Source organism: Neopsephotus bourkii, unplaced genomic scaffold (genome assembly GCF_033783945.1).
Source record: "Neopsephotus bourkii isolate Nb327-2 ecotype Australia unplaced genomic scaffold, CSIRO-AGI_Nbou_v1 NB_1780, whole genome shotgun sequence".
NCBI lineage: Eukaryota > Metazoa > Chordata > Aves > Psittaciformes > Psittacidae > Neopsephotus > Neopsephotus bourkii.
In genome coordinates, this window is record NW_026902254.1 from 2,866,732 (window position 1) to 2,888,952 (window position 22,221).

Consider the following 22,221-nt stretch of genomic DNA (forward strand, 5'->3'; position numbering starts at 1 on the left):
ACACAAGCTATAGGTGGTTATGAGCCCCAGTACCCTGGGTTATCCAGCATGCCCTACTCCTCTGTTACAGCAGATAACAGGCTAAGAGGTATCTTATAACAGTAGACACCAGGAACAAGTGTTCCTCAACACAGAGAATGGGTGCATCTGAAGACTGGCAAGGAAATGATACAAGGAAATGAACAGCAGTGCATGTTTACTATTTCAAAGAACTATACTAACAATTGCTAAGTGAAAGAACTAATGCATGTATGACTATTTTATAAGTACTATCACAAGCAACATGCATACAGCATGACCAATTCTAAAATAAGCAAACTTGGATGTCAGGGTCACAAAAGGAGCATGGCTGAGGGAAAGAATTGGTTCTACCACAGAATAACATGGACAGCCCACAATTTAAATGCCAGCTGCTTAGAAAAGCACAGCTGAATAATCTGAAAAGTGACTCTTCCAAAGTTTTGAAGTTCAAATGCCATTTTTGCTGCACAAAAATCAAAAGATATAGTAAGAAACCCTAGCAAGATGTATAGTTATACAACAAACAGTATAGTCAAAATTTTCAAAATATAAATACCTCGTCAGTTCTCAAGTTACTTTCAAATTCTAGTTCTTCTGCCAACTTTGGTAAAGCTGCATTATTGCCTAATGAAATACAAATATGTTAAAATTATTAATTACATTATGCTGTATTATCTCATCTACAGTAGGATGCTGTTTCTCAGTACCACCTTATGAACACAGCACATGAATTTAATCCTTTCCTGTAGGCAACAGAAACAATAGCAAGTCTGTCCGTAGCAAAGCAGCTCGAAAAAACCCTAACTTGGCATCTGCAAGAACTCAAGTACTGCTATGTTCCCCTTAATCACGAAAGGATTGGCAATATAGGCTCTTTCAGGATTTACTGCAGCTTATTTATGAATTCTGACTTTGGCTTTTTTTTTCCCTTGCCTTTCTTTCAAAAAAAAAAAAAAAAACAAAAAACAAAGCAAAAAAACCCACCAGCAGATTTTCATAGCAAATTCCAAACAGCAAATCACCTCTGTATTAATGAATGCAGAGCTAAGAGTTAAGGAAAAATGTTATCCTTAGTACTGACAATTAGATCCAAATCCATACGCCCTAGAACCGTAACCACTGAAGTTACCCAATTTCTACAGAGACTGAAAGCTCATTACCTCCTGTAAGTGACAATGTAATCTGAGAAAATCTTAACCTCTCATCTATTTTATCCATGGGAAGAGCTGTATGCTTATAACATCTGAAAAACAAGGCTATGCAGACATCATATGACTTCTACAGCCTTTTTGGACACCTATTCCAGAAGCTTGTTTATACAGCTTTTCCTAAACAAAAAGAAATTGCTGTAACATGATAATTCATCTATGATGCATTGGAAGTGATTAAATTGTGGTCCACAGAATAAGACTACCATTACCACTGGCACTTAAAGAGGCTACATCAATGGACAACAAGGACTGAGCAAAGCACCAAGACAGAAGTATCTTAGTGTAGCAGTTTACATTTTCATGGCTCATGTTTGTCTCCTGTATAAATACTGAATAACATTTTTCAAGTTTACTAGATTGGTATCTTTCCCTGAAAAATTCCCAAGATCCCAAAAATCTGTAGAGTGAGTTTTTTCACCCCAAATATCAATAAAATTAGAGAATGGAGTCAATCTTTGAGAAACTAGACCTAATTCACATTATAAAATATTTTTTTTAATCAACAGCAAAAGACAAGACATGAGAAAGGTTTTAAAAGTAGTCCTTGATGAGCATCATTTCACATCCTTCTGTATAAAGAAAAAGGATCACATTTCTTTACTACTTTTCTACAGTTTAATTGCTCCAAATTTAAAATAAAGTCAATCCTCACTTCAGTATGATATCTAGAGAATATATCCATTTTCATAAACTTGGTGCTTCAACTACTTTGGAGGGTCAAAGAGGAGAAAGCTGAAAACAAGCAGGATGTTCACTACACAGTATGTTAGGAACTAGCAACCATGCAAATTCATTTCAAATAGTATCTACCAGAAAAATGGATCTGGAAATAAAACAGGATACCCTTAATGTCATATACTATCATAACTATCATAAGTTTTGTATTTAAAATAAACACCTGTCATTGCTTAAAAATACTAGCTTATTTAGGATGACTGATTCCTTTGTAACACAAAGGAGGACCATTTCAAGTATATTCACAACACAAAATCCAGTGGGAGTGAATCTGAATACGACCATTAAATAATAATCCAGTGAAAATCTGCAGTTATGATTAAGGACGGCTATTCCTAACCTTCAAAATTATTAAGAAGTTGCCTTTTAAAAATGTTGAAAGTATGTCTAAACGAAACACATCCTCTTTTCTATAAGGGCATTTTTGAATTTCAAAACACATTAACAGCAAAACCCATCTGTAGCTCCACAATAACTACCTCTTAAAAACTACTCCATATACATTGACTTAAAACGAGCTAATTTTAATGGCTTTTTTGTACTCTATTAACAATTTATTTCCAGCATACCCCAGATAATTGTGTATAGTCACTCTTATACTCCCAGAAGCACATGCTTAAATATTTGTTACCAAATCTCAAATATATTATTTTGCAACCAAAAAAGAAATCCAGTATATTTGAACAGTGTAAGTTATTTCTAACCATAATAACGGCACAACAGATCTATTTATGACAGCTTGTAAACTGGAGTTAAAAAAAAGGAAGAAGAAATCCTCACCTGAATTAAGAGTTGTGTTACTTTTTTGAATAGTAACTTCAATTCCAATATCATCTATTTTGACCAAGTTCGCTTTGTCATCACTGCTGTATAGCTCTTCTACATGCAACAAAGGGAAGTCATTTTTCCCCCCCAATTCTGCTTCTATTGGCACTTCACTATGGTTGGTATTTACAGTCACTTCATTTGCAGAAACTAACGAAAGAGCTTGTGCCCTAGGCAGGGGAGTCCTTATTTCAGAAAAGTCACTTTCTAAAACAGAGTTAAATTTGTAATTTACATTCCTTAGAGTTTCACTCTCTCCCTCTGCTTCTGAAATAGTACAAGAGAGTTCTGATGTAACATCCTCATGCAAAACATCTTCAGCTTGCTCATCATCCTCACCTGCCTCTGAGGAAGGACTTGGACTCACAGCTGTCTCTGTACGAATCTCAACACAAAGGGCTTCATCTACACTCATGAGATTCACTGAGTTTTCTTCCGTTTCTGTGATTTCACTGTCTGCTAAAGGCTGAGATGTTGCTGATTTTCCCCTCTCGCCACTCTCATCGGTCTCTTTGCCTCTACCAACCACAAGCAAAGAATTACTGTTTTTTTCTGGGCCTGTAGTTGATAGGATGCATTCAATCTGGTTAGCAGTATTAAAAATTTCTTCATTTTTGTCTTTTACTTCTGTACTCTCATCAGCAAGCTGACTTTCTTCTATGACTGTAAAGGTGAAGAGACTATCACATTCTTCCATTGTGCTCAGAGTGATCACTGAACCCTCCTCCTTATCTCCTATACTTGAAGCAGCTTGTTGATCTTCACTGTCAGTAGCAACCCTCAGCACAGGAGCTCCACATTCTCCCACAAAAATCACAGAACCTTTGCTCTTTGCATCGGCAGTGAAAGTGGCTAGTCCAAACTGTTCATCTACAGTTGCAGTGGTCTCCACAATCTTACATTCCTCTGATGCATTTGGAGAAATAATGGCATCTTCATCGTCTCTTTCTGCCACAATGAGCTGACTTTCAGCTTGTGGTGCTGCAGTGATCAGGACTATCTCACATTCTTCTGTCATGCTTGTAGTGATCATAGCAGCTTCATACCTTCCTTCTGTTTCTGAAGCAGTGAGTTTGTTTCCATCTTGTATAGATACACTAGACATAGGAGCTTCAAAACACTCTGCTGTACTTGTAGAGATCATTACTGTTTCGTTTTTTGACTCTGTGTCAGACACATGTTGAACTGCCTCTTCTGTGACCTCACCTGACATTAGAATTATGTGTTCTTCCACAACACTTGTGGAAATCATAGCACACTCATCTTTTTCTTCCTTACCGCTAGCAGTTGGGTGTCTTTCATCATCATCACCATCATCATCTCCTCCTGCACTGGATTCACTGGGCATGGGAACCTCATATATTTCTGTATCTATAGAAACTGCAGCATTCTCATTTGTTTCTTCTGTTTTCATGGAGGGGAGCTGATCATCATATTCAACAGCTGCACTTGACATAGGAGCCTCAAATTCTTCCACAATACTGGTGGAAATCATAGTGCACTCATCCTTCTCCTGCTTACTGCTTAGAGTATGCACACACTCTTTAAACTCTGAAGCTGTACTGGGCATAGGCACCTCTGTGTCTTCAGTGTCTACTAAGATCATAGAGCTTTCCCCACTTTCAGTCGTTCTTGCAACAGCAAGTGGACCTTCCTCATCATCCACAGCTGAATGTAAGGGAGCATCACTTTCTTCTACTGTACTGGTAGAGATGACATCACCTTTTACTTTTTCTTCTCTATCAGCAGGAGTAAGAGAAGTCTCATCTTCTTTTGGAACTGCACTACTTATAGAGGTATCAAGTTCTCTGTTGTCAAAGGAAGTCATGGCATTCTCATGTTTGTCTTTGGCACCAGAGTGACTCTTCTCTTGCACTGCCACAGCACTAGTCATGGGACCCTCAAATTCCTCAGCATCTAAGGGAATCAAGGTACCTCCATTCTTTCCTGTATGTGCAGTCACGGCACCCTCATCTGCAGCACTTGCACTGGTTACACTGCTTTCAACAATCCCTTTATCGTTTTTGCAAATTGTGCCAGAATTAGCTTCTTTCTCTGCACTCATCATGCTGTCAACAGTAAGCTTATTTGTATTTGTGCCAGCCACTCCTGACTCTGCTTCCATTTGCTCAGCAACGATGCAGATAATGGAACTTTCACCTTCTTCTGCACCTATACAAATTAGTGCATTTTCACTTTCCATTCCTGTACAAGTAGAAGCATGCTCATTTTCTTCATTTCCTCTTCCTGTACTGGTCACAATGCCCTCACCCTCTTCATCCTCTTCTTTTGAGCCTGTACTAGTCACAAAACCTTCATCATCACACAGACCTACACTGACTGTAGCGATATTGGCTTCTTCCTTTGCCCTTGTACTGTCCATTAGACTCTCACATTTTTCAGCTAAACAAACTGCAAACCCCTCATTGCTGTCTTCTAGCCCTGTGCAGACAACTGAAATTTCAGCATCGTCTTCTGGAGTTATGCCTGTGCTGGTCACTGCACTTTCACCATTTACTGTATCCTCAGATTTATCACCACTAGTTCCAGTTGTGGCACTGTTGTTTGTGACCACAGCAATACATGCACCAGTTACAGTGCTTTCTCCTTGGGTGTCTGTACCAGTCACTGAGCAGATGACGAAGTTGTGGCTTCTTTCTTCTGCACCTGTGCAAGTCACAGTACCTTCATTTTCTTTAACTTGGCTAGCTCTCACACTGCCCCTAAATTCACCTGAACTGTTATCACTTGTCGATCCTTCACCTGTTTCTGTCCCTGCACTAGTTACAGCTCCATCGCCCTCTACTTCACCTAAACAGGATACAGAACTTTCAAATTTGCCTGTATCTACACAAGCTGAAGTATTTCGTTTTTCTTCAGAGCCTGCACTAGTCACAGCATCATCTTTTTCTTCTGCCCCAGCACTATTCACGCTCTCTTCAATTTCTACTCCACTTGCATTGACTGAATCCTTACCACTTTCTTCTGCATCAACCATGGTACAGTCACGATTTTCTTCTTCTGTACTTGTTAGGAAACTTTCACTCTCTGCTAATCCTTCGGTGACAACACTGCCACCACCTTCTTCAGCTGCTGCAACAGTACACTCACCAATATCTGCTCCTGTAATGAAACTGCTACCCTCATTTCTTTTTACCCACATGCCTGTTGTGAAACCTTCATCAGCTTCTATGCTTGTGCAGATTACTGTCACCTCACTTTCTTCTTCTGCGCAAGTGGTTGTAGCATCACTGTCCTTTGTAGAATGTGATGCACCTTCAGCTCTTTCTTCCCCTGTACTAGTGGCCATTACAGTGCTCTCAATGATCTTTTCTGTGCTAGTTCCTATCACAGTGGCTGGAGTTCTTTGCAGGCGGCTGCACAACAAACTAAGTTTACTACTTCCTGCACTGGTATCTACTGCGTTGCTTTCATTTTTATCTTCCATGACAATCACGCTATTCTCTTCTTGCCCACTGGCTGTAAGAGAGCCTTTGACTGTTTCCTCAGGAACTCTTTCGGGCACTAAGACAGAGGAAGATTGTATCATATCATCAATATCATGGATCTCGTCCTTTTCCACATTATCCATCATTGTGCTTCTGCCCTCCTTTGTGGAAGGATCTGTATTAAAGCACTCTCTTTCTTTTGTTTTCAGAAGTTCTTTTGTTGGTACACTTCCACAATCTTCAGTTATGTCAGATATTAAATCTTCCTCTTTTATTTTCAACTTGCTCTCCTGAGTGCTTTCTAACTTTGCTGCTCCACTGTAATCTTCTTGACTAGGTAACCCAGCTGTACTGTCTTCCATTGCCTCTTCATCAGGTTGGGGCACCTTGTTATCTTTTTCTATACAGTTTGTCATAGTGGTGTGGTCACCTTCATCTTTCATGACAGAACTCGGCACTGCATTATCTTGTTCCATGTGTACGATCGGTGCTGCATCATTCTTCAAAATGAAAGTATCTTCAAATAAAGTCCCATCTGAATTATAGCATTCTTTAGACATACTACTCAAGGAATCTCTAAAATCTGAGATATCCATATCCATAGACTTTGCATCAGCAGCATCTCCTCTGGGAGAATTAACTGGTAAAGGAACATCATCTAAATTAGAATTTATCACAGTTTTTAAATTCTTTGGTCTTCTGCTGTCTTCTGAAGCTTGATCCTTACTGGGAACATTCCGTAAGAGTCTACCACTTGTTTTGTATGCAATGCGTGTTTTATAAAGCCCTTGTTTATTGGGTCCTTGATCCATGGAAGCTTGCCTGGAAAAAGTGTCTAAGGCACCAACTTGTTTATTAGGAATATCTTCTTGTTTAACATTTTTTTCAGCTGCAGGCAGAAACTCCAATTCACAAGCTTCAGGATCTGCCAAGCTGTGATTTAATTCCTTATTTGAAAGGGAGAGATGTATTTTTTCTTTGGTTGCATTCTTGGCATCTGTGGCTTGGAATGAGTTTTTAATGCTTTTTCCTTCAGTATCAGATGCTTCCTGTACTTTTGTTTGTTTCAAATCAAGTTCCATCAGCTCTTCCTCATGACCAGAATGCAAGTCATCACTATTCATACTTGACTTTTCAGGGGCTGGCGCATGGCTGCTTTCAGTTGTGCTTGCTGGCTGCTTTTCCTCTCCGAGTAAATCTTGGTTTGATATGCTGCTTTTTCTATTTTCACTGGGTATCTTCTTACTTTGTTTCTTTTCCATTGCCACTGTGATGCTCAATACTTTTTCATGACCACTATCCATTTCTTTAGTACCTTTACCTTCCAATTTGATACTCTCTTCCTTCTTCCTTATTTCCTTGTTGCTGTGCTTTACGACTCTGATTTTGTGACCTTCAGCAGAGAACTTTCTTTCTAGTTTGGAATTGCTTAAATCTTTATCACCTCTATATTTTTCTTTCATAGATCCTTTTTCTCCGGAATGTAACTTAACCCTGTGACTGAAGTCTTTTTGTGATCCCTGATTTGACTGTGTGCCACTTACAAGCTCAAACTCAGCACTACTCTCTTCAAAAACTTTGTCTTCATTCTTGAATTTGTGTTGCTTATCTGAATCATTCTCTTCCATTGTCTTATCTTTGTCTAGCTTCTGACTAGTCTCTTGCTTTGTTATAATTTCCTGTAATTCTGTTTCAGATGCTTTGAACTGTTTACTATGACTCTTTGACTTAGACTTTAACAAAATCCTGTCTTCCACTAAGCTCTTAGATCTTCGTCTATCTTTATGAACACCATCATCTTGTTTCAAGTTACAATCAGAGTTAGTTGATTCTGTTTCATGTTTATCTTCTGAGTAGCTTTCACTCCTTCTGTGTGATGCAGAAGCAAGTTGCTTTGAGGCACTTAGGGAATCCTTTTGTGGCCTAGAATCACTCAGGGACCTTTTAGTCTTGTATTCTGCTCTTGATTTTTCTGTTGAGAGATGTCTGTCCTTTTTATTTTCCTTACGCAGCAATTCTTCAGCTTTTAAGGTTGACTCAGAAGCATTTTTTCCCTCTTTTCCTGTTACTGATACTTTCCGTTCACTTCGGTGTTTACTTTTTCTTTCAGGTTTGTCATCCGAGGCAACCTTTATTTGCTGATTGTGTTTCTGACCGCCATCCTCTCCTTTCAAACTTTTCTCAAATGAGTGGAGTTCAACATCTTCACTTGATTTGTGAACACTATCTCCTTTATATTTGTGCTTTAAAGAAAGTTTATCTTCTAAAGCAGCTCTTTCCTTGTCATTTTTATCTCTGTAAGACTTGGCTTCTTTTTTGGCAGCATTTCTCATATGCTGAATTTCTATGTCACTATCTTTTTTGGGATGTTTTTCATTTTTAAGCATGGATTTTTGCTTCTGTAGTTCTTCAGTAATGACTTCTGCTCTATCCCCTTGTCTTTTGGAATCCTTTTCACTGTCCTGCTGGGCTCCTTCAGCCTGAAAAGAAGTGGAGGTTTTTCTTTTATGTTCTTTTTCTGCTTTAGAATCACTTTTGCTTTCCTCAGTTGAATGCAGCGATTCTGAAAGTCTTCTAAGCTGTTTAGTGATTTCACTTTTCCCATGATTATGCTTTAATTCTTTCAAAGAATTTTTTTCAGAAGTCTACAAAAGAAAAGTTTTTATATAAACAAATGTTACACAGTTCCTTCACTATGTGACCAAACAGAACTGGTAAGGGCAAACTCTCTTAAAAAACAATACACTAGGGAATACATTGTAATAAAAATTCACCTAAAATATGGTCAGCAAGAAAATGAAACTTGCCATTTTCATTTCAGCTGCTATTGTGGGAGAAACCAAAGAAACAGAAGTTAATGTTAAGCAATCCATTTGAACTTGAGTATCTTTTCTTTATAATGTGTTTTTTCTTTCTAAAATTATTTAAATGGATTTTAAATGGACAATTACAATTTTGAGTTCTGCATACATTACTAGGAACAGCTACTATGCTGTCTCTTAAAAATTCAACACAACTCTCCATCCCCAAACCAAACCGAATAACAGCCCCAAGCCCACAAAAGACAAAGACTTCCATATGAATGTCAACTATCATTGTTTTTTTTTGTTAATTATGTTGTTGGTAAAAATTCTTGCCATAAGAATTCTCTTTCCTTTAGTGTTTGGACTACATTCAGTTTTTCCTTAACTTCTCAGTGAGGAGTTTAAATAGATCACGCTCCTTGAGTCTTTGTACATAGGACACACTTGGTCGTTTTAAAAAACCCAACATGCTTCACAGAACAGGGCTTAGCTATAGCTCATGTTCGACTACAACATATATCGGAACTGAATTCATCGATTGGGTATTCTAGCAGCTACTGGAATTCAGAAGACGTTATTACAGCAATGTCAGATCACTAACAACTGAAAGAACTGGCAGGAAATGAATAATACATATGATCAAATGCAATTTAGTACTGAATTATGAACAAGTACTACTACAATTAAAAAGGAAGATCATAAGCTTTATATTTGAGAGACACATACCTCATTTGTCTTTTGCGTTTCTTTAGAATCTTCTTCAGATGGCTCATATTTCTTTCTGCACCCATCTTCAGCACGCCTGAAAGAGGTATTTGGATAAATAAAAATAGAAAAATCAGTATCAGCCTAACATTAGTTTGTAGACCTTCTACTTTTACAGCGAATGAGAGAGAAATGCACACTAAAAATCCTGAAATAGAGCATCATCACACAAATTCTGTCTAGCCAACTTGCCCAAGCTTTTTTCTCTTGGAAAATTATGTGTACCATGTCCTCTGGACATCAGTGCTTTAAAGCAGAGAATATTAGTATAATAATATTAGTACTACAGTTGTCCCTGTAAAATGGATAACTTGCCCCACATATACCCGTATGTAGACAGATACGGACACGTGCACGTACCTACGTAAAACATCAATTTAAAGACCAAGTCTTTAATAGCCAAGCCTTTAATTTGTGCATTGAATAACCTGCATATTAGATGCACAAATATCTAAAAGCTCTCAATTCTCATGCCTTTGTTACCATTCTGTCTGCAAAAAGCTGTGTAAAGTCTGCTACCACAATCTGAACTGCAATATATTTAAAGCAACTATAACTTGATTTTCTCTCTGAACTTCATACATACTAATAACACAATTGTGTGAATATATTAAGAGGAAAATGTTAAAATGTGTAAGGCTAACTGCAAAGTTGAAGAGAACATTTTCAATCTGCAAAAATTAATATTGAAAAACTTAATTCCTTTTGAGCAAACATAGGAATACCTTGAATCTCTCTTTCTTTTTCTGCTCAAGGCTACTTTTTTTTCTAAAAATTTTTGTTCCTTAAGCACATCCTTAATGCTGGTACCAGTAGCTTTTGACTCAAGACTTCTTGATGAAGGTTCTTCCAAGTTCAAGCCACTTTTTCCTAAAATAATAAGCAAATGGTGAAATATGCATGCTAATATATTACTGTTTAAACGCGACTGAAAGCAGTACAGAAAGTACTTATGTGTAGCAGAAAATACTAGTGCATACAGGTAGCCATTTCAATTAAGCAATGTAATCACACACGAAAGGGTATATGGATATATGGAAAAGTGAAGATATTAAATTTGTTATTAATAATTCACACTATGCACTTTTCCTCTTACATCACTGTTGAGATGTTGCAGTTTTAAGGGAAAACGACTAGAGACCTATTACCAAGATTTCAAGTTGATTTGTTTTTTCTCCAGAGAGTGAGGGAAAGCAGGGCAGCAGAGGCAAATGTTATACTTCTCACACCTTTAGCATTTTGATTTCCAGTTTTTAGGGATTTTGTTTTTTCTGCAGCCTTCTGTTTACGTTTTTCTTCAAGTCTCTCCCTGTTAATTTGTCGTCTTAAGAGCCTCTCTTCTTTTTCTTTGGCCTGGAGATATAAAACAAGGAAAACAATTAATTTAGCATTAGGTCAAAGAGTATTCTTCAACTACAAATGTAAGTCTAAAACCCACAAAACCCGTAATATTGTAGCTTGAGAGAAATGAAGAAAAAAAATAAAATATATACAGTCCTTAGAAATCATCATATGAAAGTTAATGGAGTCCTCTAATACTTCTGAGAAGTTAGCTGAGTTCCACAGTCCAACTGCTGCTCAACATTGCAGACCAAGGCTATGAGGCCTTCTTGAAGAGTATCTCTTATTTTTTATTCACACATAATATATATAATATATAGTTACATTTATTATATATATAAAATGCATCTAATTATAAAATAATATATCTAGTCAAAAGATCTAAAATAACTGCTGCTCCCTCTTCTGTATGCTGGTCCTTCTTCTACAGAACACAGCGAATATGCTTAAACCTTTCTTTCCATTCTCAATGGCTGCAGATGTGCCACAAACTACTGATTTCTTGGACAACAAGAACTACATTTGTAAAGAGATGGTGTGATGAAATAGCCTGCAGCAGTCAACAAACCGGAACTACACAAAACCCCATTGAAGACAGGCTGCATGGGGCTGTCTTTTTCCACCCAGAATTGCCATGATATACATTAAATCTATTGAAGAATTGTTTTCTCACATGTGCAACAGCTCTTACTCTAACCACTAAATCACTCAGGTAAGGATCCACTTATTAGCATGATTCTGTGAAGATGTTGCATGTAATTGTAAATCCTCTGTCAACACCCAAAACCCCCTCATCTTAGAGTAGGGGAAAAAAGACTGAATAGAGTGTCACTGCTTTCACCACCAGAAGCCTTCAAACTATATACAGCAGTAATGGCAGAAGTCTGAAAGAGAGGCAGTTGTAACACAAGGGGGGAAAAAACAACTTAAAACTGTAGTGAGAAAAAGCAAGACTCCCCCTCACAAACCACCACCTCATAAGAAGTGGAATTTCTGTGCTGGAAAGTTCAAGGAGCCAGAATGCATGGAGCAGTAACAAAATCCACACTTACAATGGACTGACGGCGTTGTTCTACAGTTCGTTCATCATCGGAATCACTGAAGTACTTGGAGTACAAGAAAGGCTTGCGAACATAAGCGTGACGAACAGGCTTGGCTTTCCCATCACTCAGCTCATTAGCGTGAGGCTTTGTCTTACTTTGACTGTTTTTCTCCTCTTCATCTGAAGAAAGGTTAGTGAAATATAGAGATACAGTGACAAATTAGTGGTTTTGACATAACTTTTGAGGAGGTAAAGCTACTAAAAAAGTATTAACAATTACTTATTCTAAAAATGTAAACAGCTGAAAAAAAATACCCCCTCAGCATCAAAATAGCACTAGATTATGAAAACTTGATGGGTATATTCATATGTTTGCGCACACCATTCAGCCAAAAAATTGCAAGCTACAAAACCCAGAATAAACTGGGATACAACGACTAGGCCTATCCTCTTGCTCGCAATCACACTGTCTTTCTACATACAGTATTTAGTAATTAACATCACACAAGAAGTCAGAATTTACTTTCTGCTATGTTTAAATAAAGCTTCTTCCCTACATCAAAAAAATTGTCCAACATTTCAGTAGGTAGAAAGCAGACAGGCTTACTGGAACATACACAAAACCATGTTTACACTCACATAAGTATTATTCAAGTAAAAATAAACCTACTTCAATTTTATCAGAATGATTAGAAATGGAGCAAAACCACTTGTGTTCCATACTGTGTGAACTATTTGTATCCCTGAAAGATATTTCAGGCTTGCTTTCACTTGACGAACATTTACTTACAACTGAACACTATCTGACATGTTTCAAACCAAAGCCAGAGAATATGTGAGTAATTAAGTGCTTCTAAATAATACTCTTAGGGCAAAAAAGATAAGCTCACATCATACTAGAGACAATCAATTCAGGTACTAAGGCACTTTCTACTATGACGTGGGAAGTCTTATTAACTGCAAAAGCCACATTATTTGTAGAAATCAAAGTCTACGGTCTGTTCTACACAAGGAGAACATAAAAAGGGAACTCAGTCAGTGAAAAGATTTTGCGTTTCCAAACTCTTAAAGCTAGATCCATTCTGGTTCCTTCCACTGTGGCCACATAGCCTCTGGAAATTCCTGCAACCCTAAACTTCTAAACCTGACCTGATGTGCAAGGTCAGCTACAACCACTACCTTGGGGGCACAAAGTATTCCAATGTTATACCAAATTCATGGCAGAAAGGATGGAAGAAAAAAACCAACAAAAACAAAACAAAAACCCAAGAGAGTGACATATCCATCACCATTAAAAATGTTTTTGTTGCCTATGAAATATTCTAGTACAAATAAGATTTACAATGTTTAGAATATATCAAGCCATTTAAAAAAAAGAATCCAAGAAGTATGTCCACTACTTGTCTTTCGTAACTGCACAAATACTATCCATTCCACACTCAAATTATTTTGTCATAAATAAATACAATAAAACATGCTGCAAACCCTCAGATTTATGATACAATACACTCAACAAAAGCATTTCACATTCTTTCTTGTTACTTAACAATCTAAGTATTTTACCATCTGATGTGATCTCCCCCTCTTCAGTGCTGTCAGAAATTACAGTCTCCTCTTCACTCTCCTCTTCAAAGGAAGAAAGGTCACTGGTGTGGACGGAGCTGACAGTGATGTCACTGAGCACATCCATATCTGAATCCACTGATGTATTTTCTTGCAAAGGAAAAAATAAAAGAAAAGGCTGTAATGCAGCACACTGTATCCGAGAAACTTTTGCCACTGAAAACAAAGTCATCTTCAGAACCAGAAAAAGGAGGAAAAAAAAAAAAGTAACACCTTAATGAAACGTGTGTTAGCTTAGTAATGCTTACTCAAAACGAAACCCAAACCTGAGGTACAACTCAAACTTTAAATGCAGACTGAAGCCATTTAGAGAACTTGCCAGAGTAAGGCAAATGACTAATCGTACACTTGAGGAATCAAAATTCATCTGATTCCTAACATGGGTACCTCAGTTGAAGCAGATGAATCAAGACACACCTGTGGCTAGCTAGACAAATTTGCCAGAACTAGCAGAGAACCTACATACCAAACATATTTCCAATTCAAATCCTGAATACACTTAACCCTCCACCTTTCCCCCCATTTTAAGGAAGAGCATTGCCAACACCATACCTTCCTTAGTTTCTTTACTGCTTTCACTTGTTTTATGCTTATTGCTATTTTTTTCTGGAACTAACTGTTTCACTGGTTCTGAATCTCTTGCTTGCTTTTCTTCTTTTGACTTTGTAGTATCTTCACTTTTCTTTAAATGGTCAGACTTCCTGTCAAGCTTCTCCTTCTTTTCTTTTCTTCTTTCAACTTTTTCACTGCTGTCTGGTTTCTTGTCACATTTATCTAACAATTTACTCTTTTGATCTTCACTTTCCTGTTGAATTTCTTTACTTATATCTTTACTTAAATTATTAGTATCCTTTGCTGAATTCTTTATTTCTTCACTTTGGCAGGGAAGGTCATTTAAATCTTCGCACTTTGCAAATGTTTCAGTCCCTTCTACAGAAAGATCACAAACCGCTTTCTCTCTGTCTGTCACATCCTCTGCATTTCTCTCCCTGTCAGTGCTACCATCCACACTCTGCTGAGATGAGAGTCTTTTTGAAACTCTGTCATTGCTTTTGGGATTTGAGTTCTCTGATGAAGCCCTGGCAGCACTTGCTTCTTGGTTAAGAGAAGTTATTGTTTCCAAAATGGACATTGCATCACTAGCTACGTTGCCACCAGGAGTTGTAGCAGAGACACCTTGAAAAGAAAATATTTTTAGTTCACCTTCTCCATTGTAATTCTGTTCAGACACAATGTTAAGAAAGTGAAAGGAAGAAAAAAAATTATTTTAAAAAGTAAAATCTTCTAAAAGGTTTGACTAATTCTGCATTTAGAAATTTTGGTTCAAAATAAGGCAAAAAAAAAAAACCCCAAACCAAACAAGAAGCTGCATTCTTGGAGCAATTATCTGACTACCAGAGATTCATTTTGCTCTGTGACATGCCGCTGTTCCTAAGATCAGCCAAAGAAAGCAGGGGTTGTCAATGGAAAAGCTGTTCTGAACACAAGCCCTGTTCAATTTTATCATCATCCCAAGTAGGATGATTCCAGAGAACCACCATATAGAATACTGCAGAGAGTCTCTTATGTTATACCTCTGGTATCTCCATAAACAACATGGAAAACTGACTCAGCAGCAGCATATTGATTCTATAACAACAGGACTATCAGAAATACGTTCTCACTTTCCCATCCTCTTAGGAACAGCTCTGAAGATGGATGGGAAAGGGTTAACTGGACTAGAACTGAGAGCTGCAGCTGCCTTGTTAACCCACTTATTTTAAAGGAAGTGGGCCTCACAGGAAAAGGGCTGGGATTTAAATAAAGGGTCTGGTTACAAATAGATGGACTGCTGTGGAGTCTGTTAGGAAGGGAAAAAATGGACAGTTACCCACAGGAGTGTTTAGAAGTCAATACCAGGCAACATAAATGAAAACCATGCAGCAAAAGTGCTGTGTTTATAAACAAACTAAAGACTGGATGATTTATAGCAGAACTTAGGCTTCTGAGAGGACCTTAGCCATTCAAATTTTACTGCACACAACTACTGCACTAAGACAGGTAAGTGTCTAATGGGTTATTTTTTTCCAGTCTACCAATGCATAAAAAAAAGAATCACACTTCTCTTAAATCCATGCCTTATCTGATCCTATAATACTTAGAGGCCAACTGATCCCTTGTAATGTCAAGCAGAAGTGACAGACATGGCAGTAACATGGTGACATCTCTCTTCTCTTCTACCTTTATACATACAGTAAGAACCAACTACTATAGTATGCTGCCTGGAACTCACCTTGTTAATACTGATGCTAACAATTTTGTGCTAGCAGAAAACCTATTCAATGTTTCTGCTCTTTCAAAAACCAAACTTTTGTTAGACTGCCCAGAGAAATCGCAGAATACCTTGTACTGTAATAGAAGCATCTGTTTTCTCCTCACTCGGAGATGTACTGGGGCCTGCCTCCTCTTTGTGATTCAATGTGGCTAAAAATTCATGGACAGCTTTTTCCACCTGAGGTCTGAATGTGTGGTTGATCTTTGGGTCCACAACCTGAGAAATAATTCTGTCAATTCCAGATTCCAACATTCCAGACCTGGAACAAAGTTACATGAATACTTAATATGAAAAATTACTTTTCAAAAGCATCTTAATGAAAAAGCTCATTTACATGTGATGTAAACACTCTTAAGAGCCTCCAATGAAGCATTAGCATTTTCTGAGCATCACTGCAGCTATTTAGTCAGATGCCTGAATTTCAACAGCTCTCTCTACACCTCATGAATCAATAAAAAAAAATTCCAGAGAAACAATGCAAATCAGCCAGATGAAATTAACACAACAAACAGCCTGTTATATCATCACTGGTTATAGCTACAAATGTTATCTAACCGTAAAAGGGAGAGTTGTCAAAAAAAAGGAGCCTGATGTTATCAATCCCATAGCATAAAACAGATGAATTACAGAAGGCATGAGGGACAACTAGTCAACTAATCATTACTACCTTAAGTTATTCAAGACAGGTGACACCTTATAATTCTGCAGCTTTAGAGAACCCCCTCAATCTTCAGTGAAATCAAATAAATGGCAATAGAAAACTTTCCGTGGCTCTCTTTAGACCCCTGTAATCCTTTGTGGGGCATGTATTGCCGCTTGTCCTCACTGCTTCGTTAAAAACAACTAAATAAATTCCAAACAACCGCTACCTTTCCCCAGACAAAATAGCTTCTCAGTACAAGTTATTAGTGGTACCACTAGAGCGCAACAGATAAATTTGTTCCCAAATCCCTTGTTTAACCCAATTTAGTGAACAAACACATGCTACTCTGAAGAAATTTCCTAATATTTTTTATTACTCTAGGTCCTGAGATTAAAAACTATAGGGACCCTCGTGAAATTACATAACATCAGACAAGTGTTTCACATCATTTTGACATAACAGCAGTTCTGAAAAACCTCCTAACTAGATCTGCATCCTTTTTTTTTGTTCTGTGAATTCAGCTTTGTACCCCGTAGAGTTTAGTTTATCAAATGCTTTTAATCTTCCTTAGCTCAAAGCAACAGTAAAGACAGACTTTAGCTAGGGTGTCACATCCCAAGTCTGGAACAAGCCAAAGTAGTATCTGCAGTCTCGTTCTGACTAACGCTGATGGCAAGCTGCTGACAGAAATAATACCACATTTTAAACATGACAGAAAGAAAAGCTACTTCAGAAGTTCCTTTGAAGAAAGTAGCCACTTTACACTTGACCTACTCCGGTACACGAGAACATTCAGAAAACTCTCAAACCATCACTTACTTGAGAACCTGCTGCCTAATGCTATTTCTCAGCTGGTTCTTGTTGAGATGAGGACTCCAGGTATGAGTCGCCAAATGATTGGAAACAAAGTTGTCAACACGCTGTCTCAAATTCTGGTAGGCTGGCTAGAAAGCAACAACAGAGAGGTTGGACAGGAGCGTGTGGGTAAGCAGTTACCCTCCCGGACGACGGGCTTGAAGAGCCAGCAGCACCGCCGAACCCCCTCAACACACTGAAGGCGCAGCCGCTCCCGCTCCCTCGCGGCGATCGCGGCGTGTTGCACACGCGGGTATCGCTGAAAACACTCCACAAAACACGCCGTGCCTGTACCGCCAACGAGCCCGCGCTCCCCTCCGAAAACAGCGGCTCCAGCTTTGCCCCCAGAGCCGTCGGGAAGAGACCCGGGGCCACGGGCCGCGCCGGAGGCCCGCGCGGGCCCAAGCGCTCGCTCCTCACCCCCGAATACAGAGCACGCTGCCCCGCAACCCGCCGCCTTCCCTGGGCCGGGCCCCGGCGCTCTTGGAGAGGCCCGACCTGCCTCCGACGTGCCGGAACCCGGGGAGGGCCACCGGCGGGGAGCCGGGACACCCTTCTTCCCGAGGCGCCGGCAGCCGGGCCCGCCCGCCCGCACCTTGGTGTCCACATCGGCCAGGCAGTCGCGACGGAACTGGTCGAAGAGCCCCTGGCTCTTGAGGTGGTTGACGATCATGGAGACCAGCTCGGGTTCGGCCGTGCCAGCCCCGACGGCGGCCCCAGCCCCCGGCGGCGGCGGCGGCTGCTGAGGGGGCGGCGGTGGGGGCGGCGGCGGCGGGGGCTGCGGCTGGGGGTTGCTGGCCATGGGGACGGCGAGGCGGCGAGGCCTGCGCGGGGCGCGGCTGCCGGCGTTCCCGGCCGGACCCCAGGACGGGGCTTGTTACCGAGCAGCGGCCGCGGCGGCGCTGACCCCGGAAGCGAAAGGGAACGGAGGGAGGAAGCGGCGCGCGACGGGAAGGGGAACAGGGCCGCCGGGAGCGGCGCCATCGGCGCCAGGCGAGTACTGGCGGAGGCCGTGCGCAAAAGCCGGGGGCCCTTTAAGGGGACGGAGGGGGCGGAGCCGCCCGCGGCCCGCTCCAGAGCGGCCCCCCGTTCAGGCGACGCGGGGGGGGTGCAGTGTCGGGAGGGGGGGCGGGTTGGCGGCCGTAGTGGCCCTCAGCCCTCGCCCGCCTCTCTGGCAGCCCCCCCGCGCCGTGCGGCCGCGGATGGGCAGCGCAGGGCCTCCCGCACCCGCTCCCACCAGCGCCCGGCGCCGCTCCGCTGCCGCGCTCCCCGGCGGTGCCCTCGCGGCTCCACCCCGCGGCCCGCCCCTTCCTGCGCTGGCCGCCATCATGGTGGGGGCAGCGCCGCGCGCTTCCTCCCTGAGGCGCGGGGCGGGGCCTGCTGCCGGGGGCGGGACCTGCGAGGAGCTGACGGAGGGGCGGGGCCGCCGAGGGTTAGGGTGCTCACGCCGAGGAGCCGGGGTCAGTTAGGGGCTGTTGGCGGGCAATTCGCCGTCGGACTCGCCTTTCTCTGCCTCAGGGGCCGCTGCTGCCCGGCAGCTGCCCCCAAGAGTAACAGGAGACTGTGATCTTTATACGGCATCCTGTGTCTTACGTCTTCAGCCTCTCCGGGCCGTGGGGTGAGGCAGCTGGGAGGTGATACTCGAAATAACACGAGTTTAAGCATGTTTCCTTTAGATTTCTGTGCATTCTCACAGAATGCTGACTTTCTAAGATATTTCCAGGTTGTCTCTTGTTTGCCACTTTGTACGCCTTTCACTTATCTTCCTGTTTTGGTCACAACTATTCAGTATGCTTCCTTGAAGTCCTGTCAGCTGCTCTAACCGCTTTTGTTACTTCTCTGAGCGTCCTGTGGTTCCACAGGCTGAATTCGGTGGTAATTCCCAGGCTGACCTGTTAAAAACAGGATGCCAGAGGGAATAAACAAAATCTGAAAATAGAGAAGTTAATCTTACTGTACTTGGGACGGTAGCTGAGGGACCATCCTCCTTATGTGTGGTTTGGCTCTCCAGCCTCTTCCTGCGTTGGTGGCTGAGCTCCAATCTTATCCTGGGTAAGGATGAAAGAAAGTATGAGAATGTACTTAGAAAGAGTGACTGGCTTACAGCAAAAGAAAAGGGACTTGGCAGTAATAGTGGGTTGGCTATACAAATTTTGTATACAAATCAAGCTACAAATGTTAGGAATTTCCCTCTGCAATAATCTTTAAAAATCAGCTTGATTGTAAAGGCAAGACTGTCAGGATTGTTCCTCCAGACTTAAAAGCAGCTTAGAAGTGTAAAGCTTACAGCCAGTTCCCTACTATTTGTAGGCCTTGTGATTTACTGTAATAGTGAGCAAAAACTTCAGACTTTACCATACACAGGGTGCCATGGACCATCTGGAATATCTGTGGCCTATGGCACTGTGAAGGATACATACTAGAGAGCAGGGATGAGGTCTGGGAATTTAAGGGCAGTCAGAGATTTCTGCCTAGTGGTCTGAAACTATTGCAACAAATAATCTGTACTCTGATTCAACAGCTGAATGTACAAGATTGTTCTGTACTCTGAATGATGTACCATCCCATGTTTCATGCAACTTATTGAGTGTTGAAGGCTTATCAGATATTGATAAAATAAAATACCTTTATCCTAAATGCTGGCTGAAAATGGGTCTTTTGTTATCTTGGCCTAACTGTACATTGTCCTATGGGACAATGCTGTAAAGGAAACTGGAAGTCTCCTGAAAATAAGCAAAACATGAATTTGAATTAAGATGGATTAAGAAAGCAAAAAGAAAGTAAAAATTCTTCATTTGCTTAGGAGTGAAGTACCATTCTGAACAGGTTTGGTTGTGATAAGAGATGCCCTTCCTCAGCGATAAACTCTATTGCAAAGTTGTACACTCTCTAAAGTAAGTGTTGCTGGTAGCATTAAGCTTACAAGGGTAATTAATGTTCCTCTTAAATCTCTGTAGTCTTTTGCAGATGAGGGTATACAGAAAGGAGGGCTGTTTAAAAGAAATTTCAGTTTTCTAGGAAAATAAAGACTTTTCACCAGGAATGACTGAAATGCCAGAGCAGGTTCTTGGATAGTAAAAATGCTATAGCTACCCAAAACCAGCTAGAGATCTGTCCCGGATGAATTGCTCAGTTCTTGCTCTACATATGTGGTAACATGTCTGTGCCTTGCACCATCTGTGTTACTGCTGTTGCTCCATTCTTTGGGGTTTATTTTCTTTTGGTGTGTAGCTTATATGTTTTTTATCATAGCACAATAAAACCCAGAACTGTTGGTGATGAATCGATTTGTCATATAAATGTGCATCTCCTCATGCATATTTCACATTTGCTTCTCCCTGTGCATAAACAGCATAAACAGTGTATTTTATGATCATCTCTGGTTAAATAAAGTCTCAGATTTTTTGATGCTTGCTGATACAGGACCTTTTTTCCGAAAAAGGCAAAATTATTCTGCCTAGGAGCAACACCAGTGGTCACAATCTAGTTCACCTTGTTTTGAAACAGCAGAGAAATGGTGCCAACATTGCTGAGGTTTTATGCTTCATTAATAACAGCAAATGTGGCTTCAGCTGAGGTGTGGCATGAAATGCTCTAGTTGTGAGACTAAAATGTAGTCAAGATATGGACTATATCTTCAGCTGTGATATGATCATGTCCATATTCTTACATGGGAATAGTCGTAGTGGGTGAAATTCCCTTGGACTTCCAAATCTGGGGAATATGATCTTAACATCTTTTTTTTTTTTTTTTCAGGTAAATAAGGAACATTTGGGTAAACTCTTTGTTGTTTAATAAAGCATGCTTGAGGTGCTCTTCCTGGCTTTACAGCCATGCTTCTTTCCATGTTTAGCAGTGGTTTTATTTGTTCAAGCCTGTATAAAGATATGTATATTCTTTTTATTTGGCACTTCTAAAGAGATTCCTTGAGCAAAACTAAGCCTGCTGTGGGATCCTGATTCTTGCACTGGAGCTGAGCAATGGGGGGATTGCTGTCAGTGATGCCTTAGTTCAATGGCGAAAGCACGTGGTGGCTCTTCAAAGTGACTAGTCAAATAAATAGACTGAAGTGATTTTTAAAAATGCTAAGGTTTTCATGTTCAGCAGCTAGTACTACTGGTTGTATTTGCTGGTTGTATTTAACCAGACTGTCTGGTTAAAGTTTGAAAACCACTTGTAAGTCTTGTAAGTCTCATTTCAACAAAACGGTATTTTTTTTTAGTGACTTTTCATTGATATGCAGGGAAGTGGACTTGTCTTTTTTATCTAGCTTTAATATGTAAAAGGGTTTAAAGTTACACTTCTGAGTATAACTTTATCTTAATGGTTAGGATTATTTTTCCAGTTTCAGAACTTGTGTGACACCCAATTTGCACATGATGTTTTTAAAGTGCGTTATTTTGAAGGAAGGTACAGCTATGTCTCTTTTTTCTTTTCTCTTATTTTATGTTTCTGCCAAGACCAAGGAATTAGTTCTTCAATCCCCAAGTTTTGTGAGTAGATGGGTAGAGCCTTCTCAGCAGATGGCATTTGAGAACAAAATAAAATTACTGTCACAGATAACTTTAATACACAGACTTATTTGATTATTTT

General features: G+C 40.3%; 1 protein-coding gene across 5 annotated transcripts in view; it reads right to left on the reverse strand.

The window, feature by feature from the left end:
* BOD1L1 (biorientation of chromosomes in cell division 1 like 1) overlaps window positions 1–18,708 on the reverse strand; it is a 37,689-nt gene extending 18,981 nt beyond the window's left edge. Inside the window, exons 1-11 of one of the 5 annotated variants that reach the window (XM_061379762.1) lie at window positions 18,224–18,706; window positions 17,593–17,717; window positions 16,199–16,389; window positions 14,369–14,992; window positions 13,757–13,906; window positions 12,204–12,373; window positions 11,040–11,163; window positions 10,536–10,680; window positions 9,772–9,847; window positions 3,132–8,886; window positions 578–645 (exon numbers count right to left, since the gene is read on the reverse strand). In XM_061379762.1, the coding sequence (XP_061235746.1) occupies window positions 578–645; window positions 3,132–8,886; window positions 9,772–9,847; window positions 10,536–10,680; window positions 11,040–11,163; window positions 12,204–12,373; window positions 13,757–13,906; window positions 14,369–14,992; window positions 16,199–16,389; window positions 17,593–17,717; window positions 18,224–18,430 (7,635 nt within the window). In that variant the 5' untranslated portion in view covers window positions 18,431–18,706. Of the gene's footprint in view, window positions 1–577; window positions 646–2,747; window positions 8,887–9,771; window positions 9,848–10,535; window positions 10,681–11,039; window positions 11,164–12,203; window positions 12,374–13,756; window positions 13,907–14,368; window positions 14,993–16,198; window positions 16,390–17,592; window positions 17,718–18,223 lie in introns of all 5 variants that reach the window. The other 4 variants (XM_061379759.1, XM_061379761.1, XR_009729478.1 and 1 more) reach the window with 4 other exon arrangements.
* Between the last annotated feature and the right edge of the window lie 3,513 nt (window positions 18,709–22,221).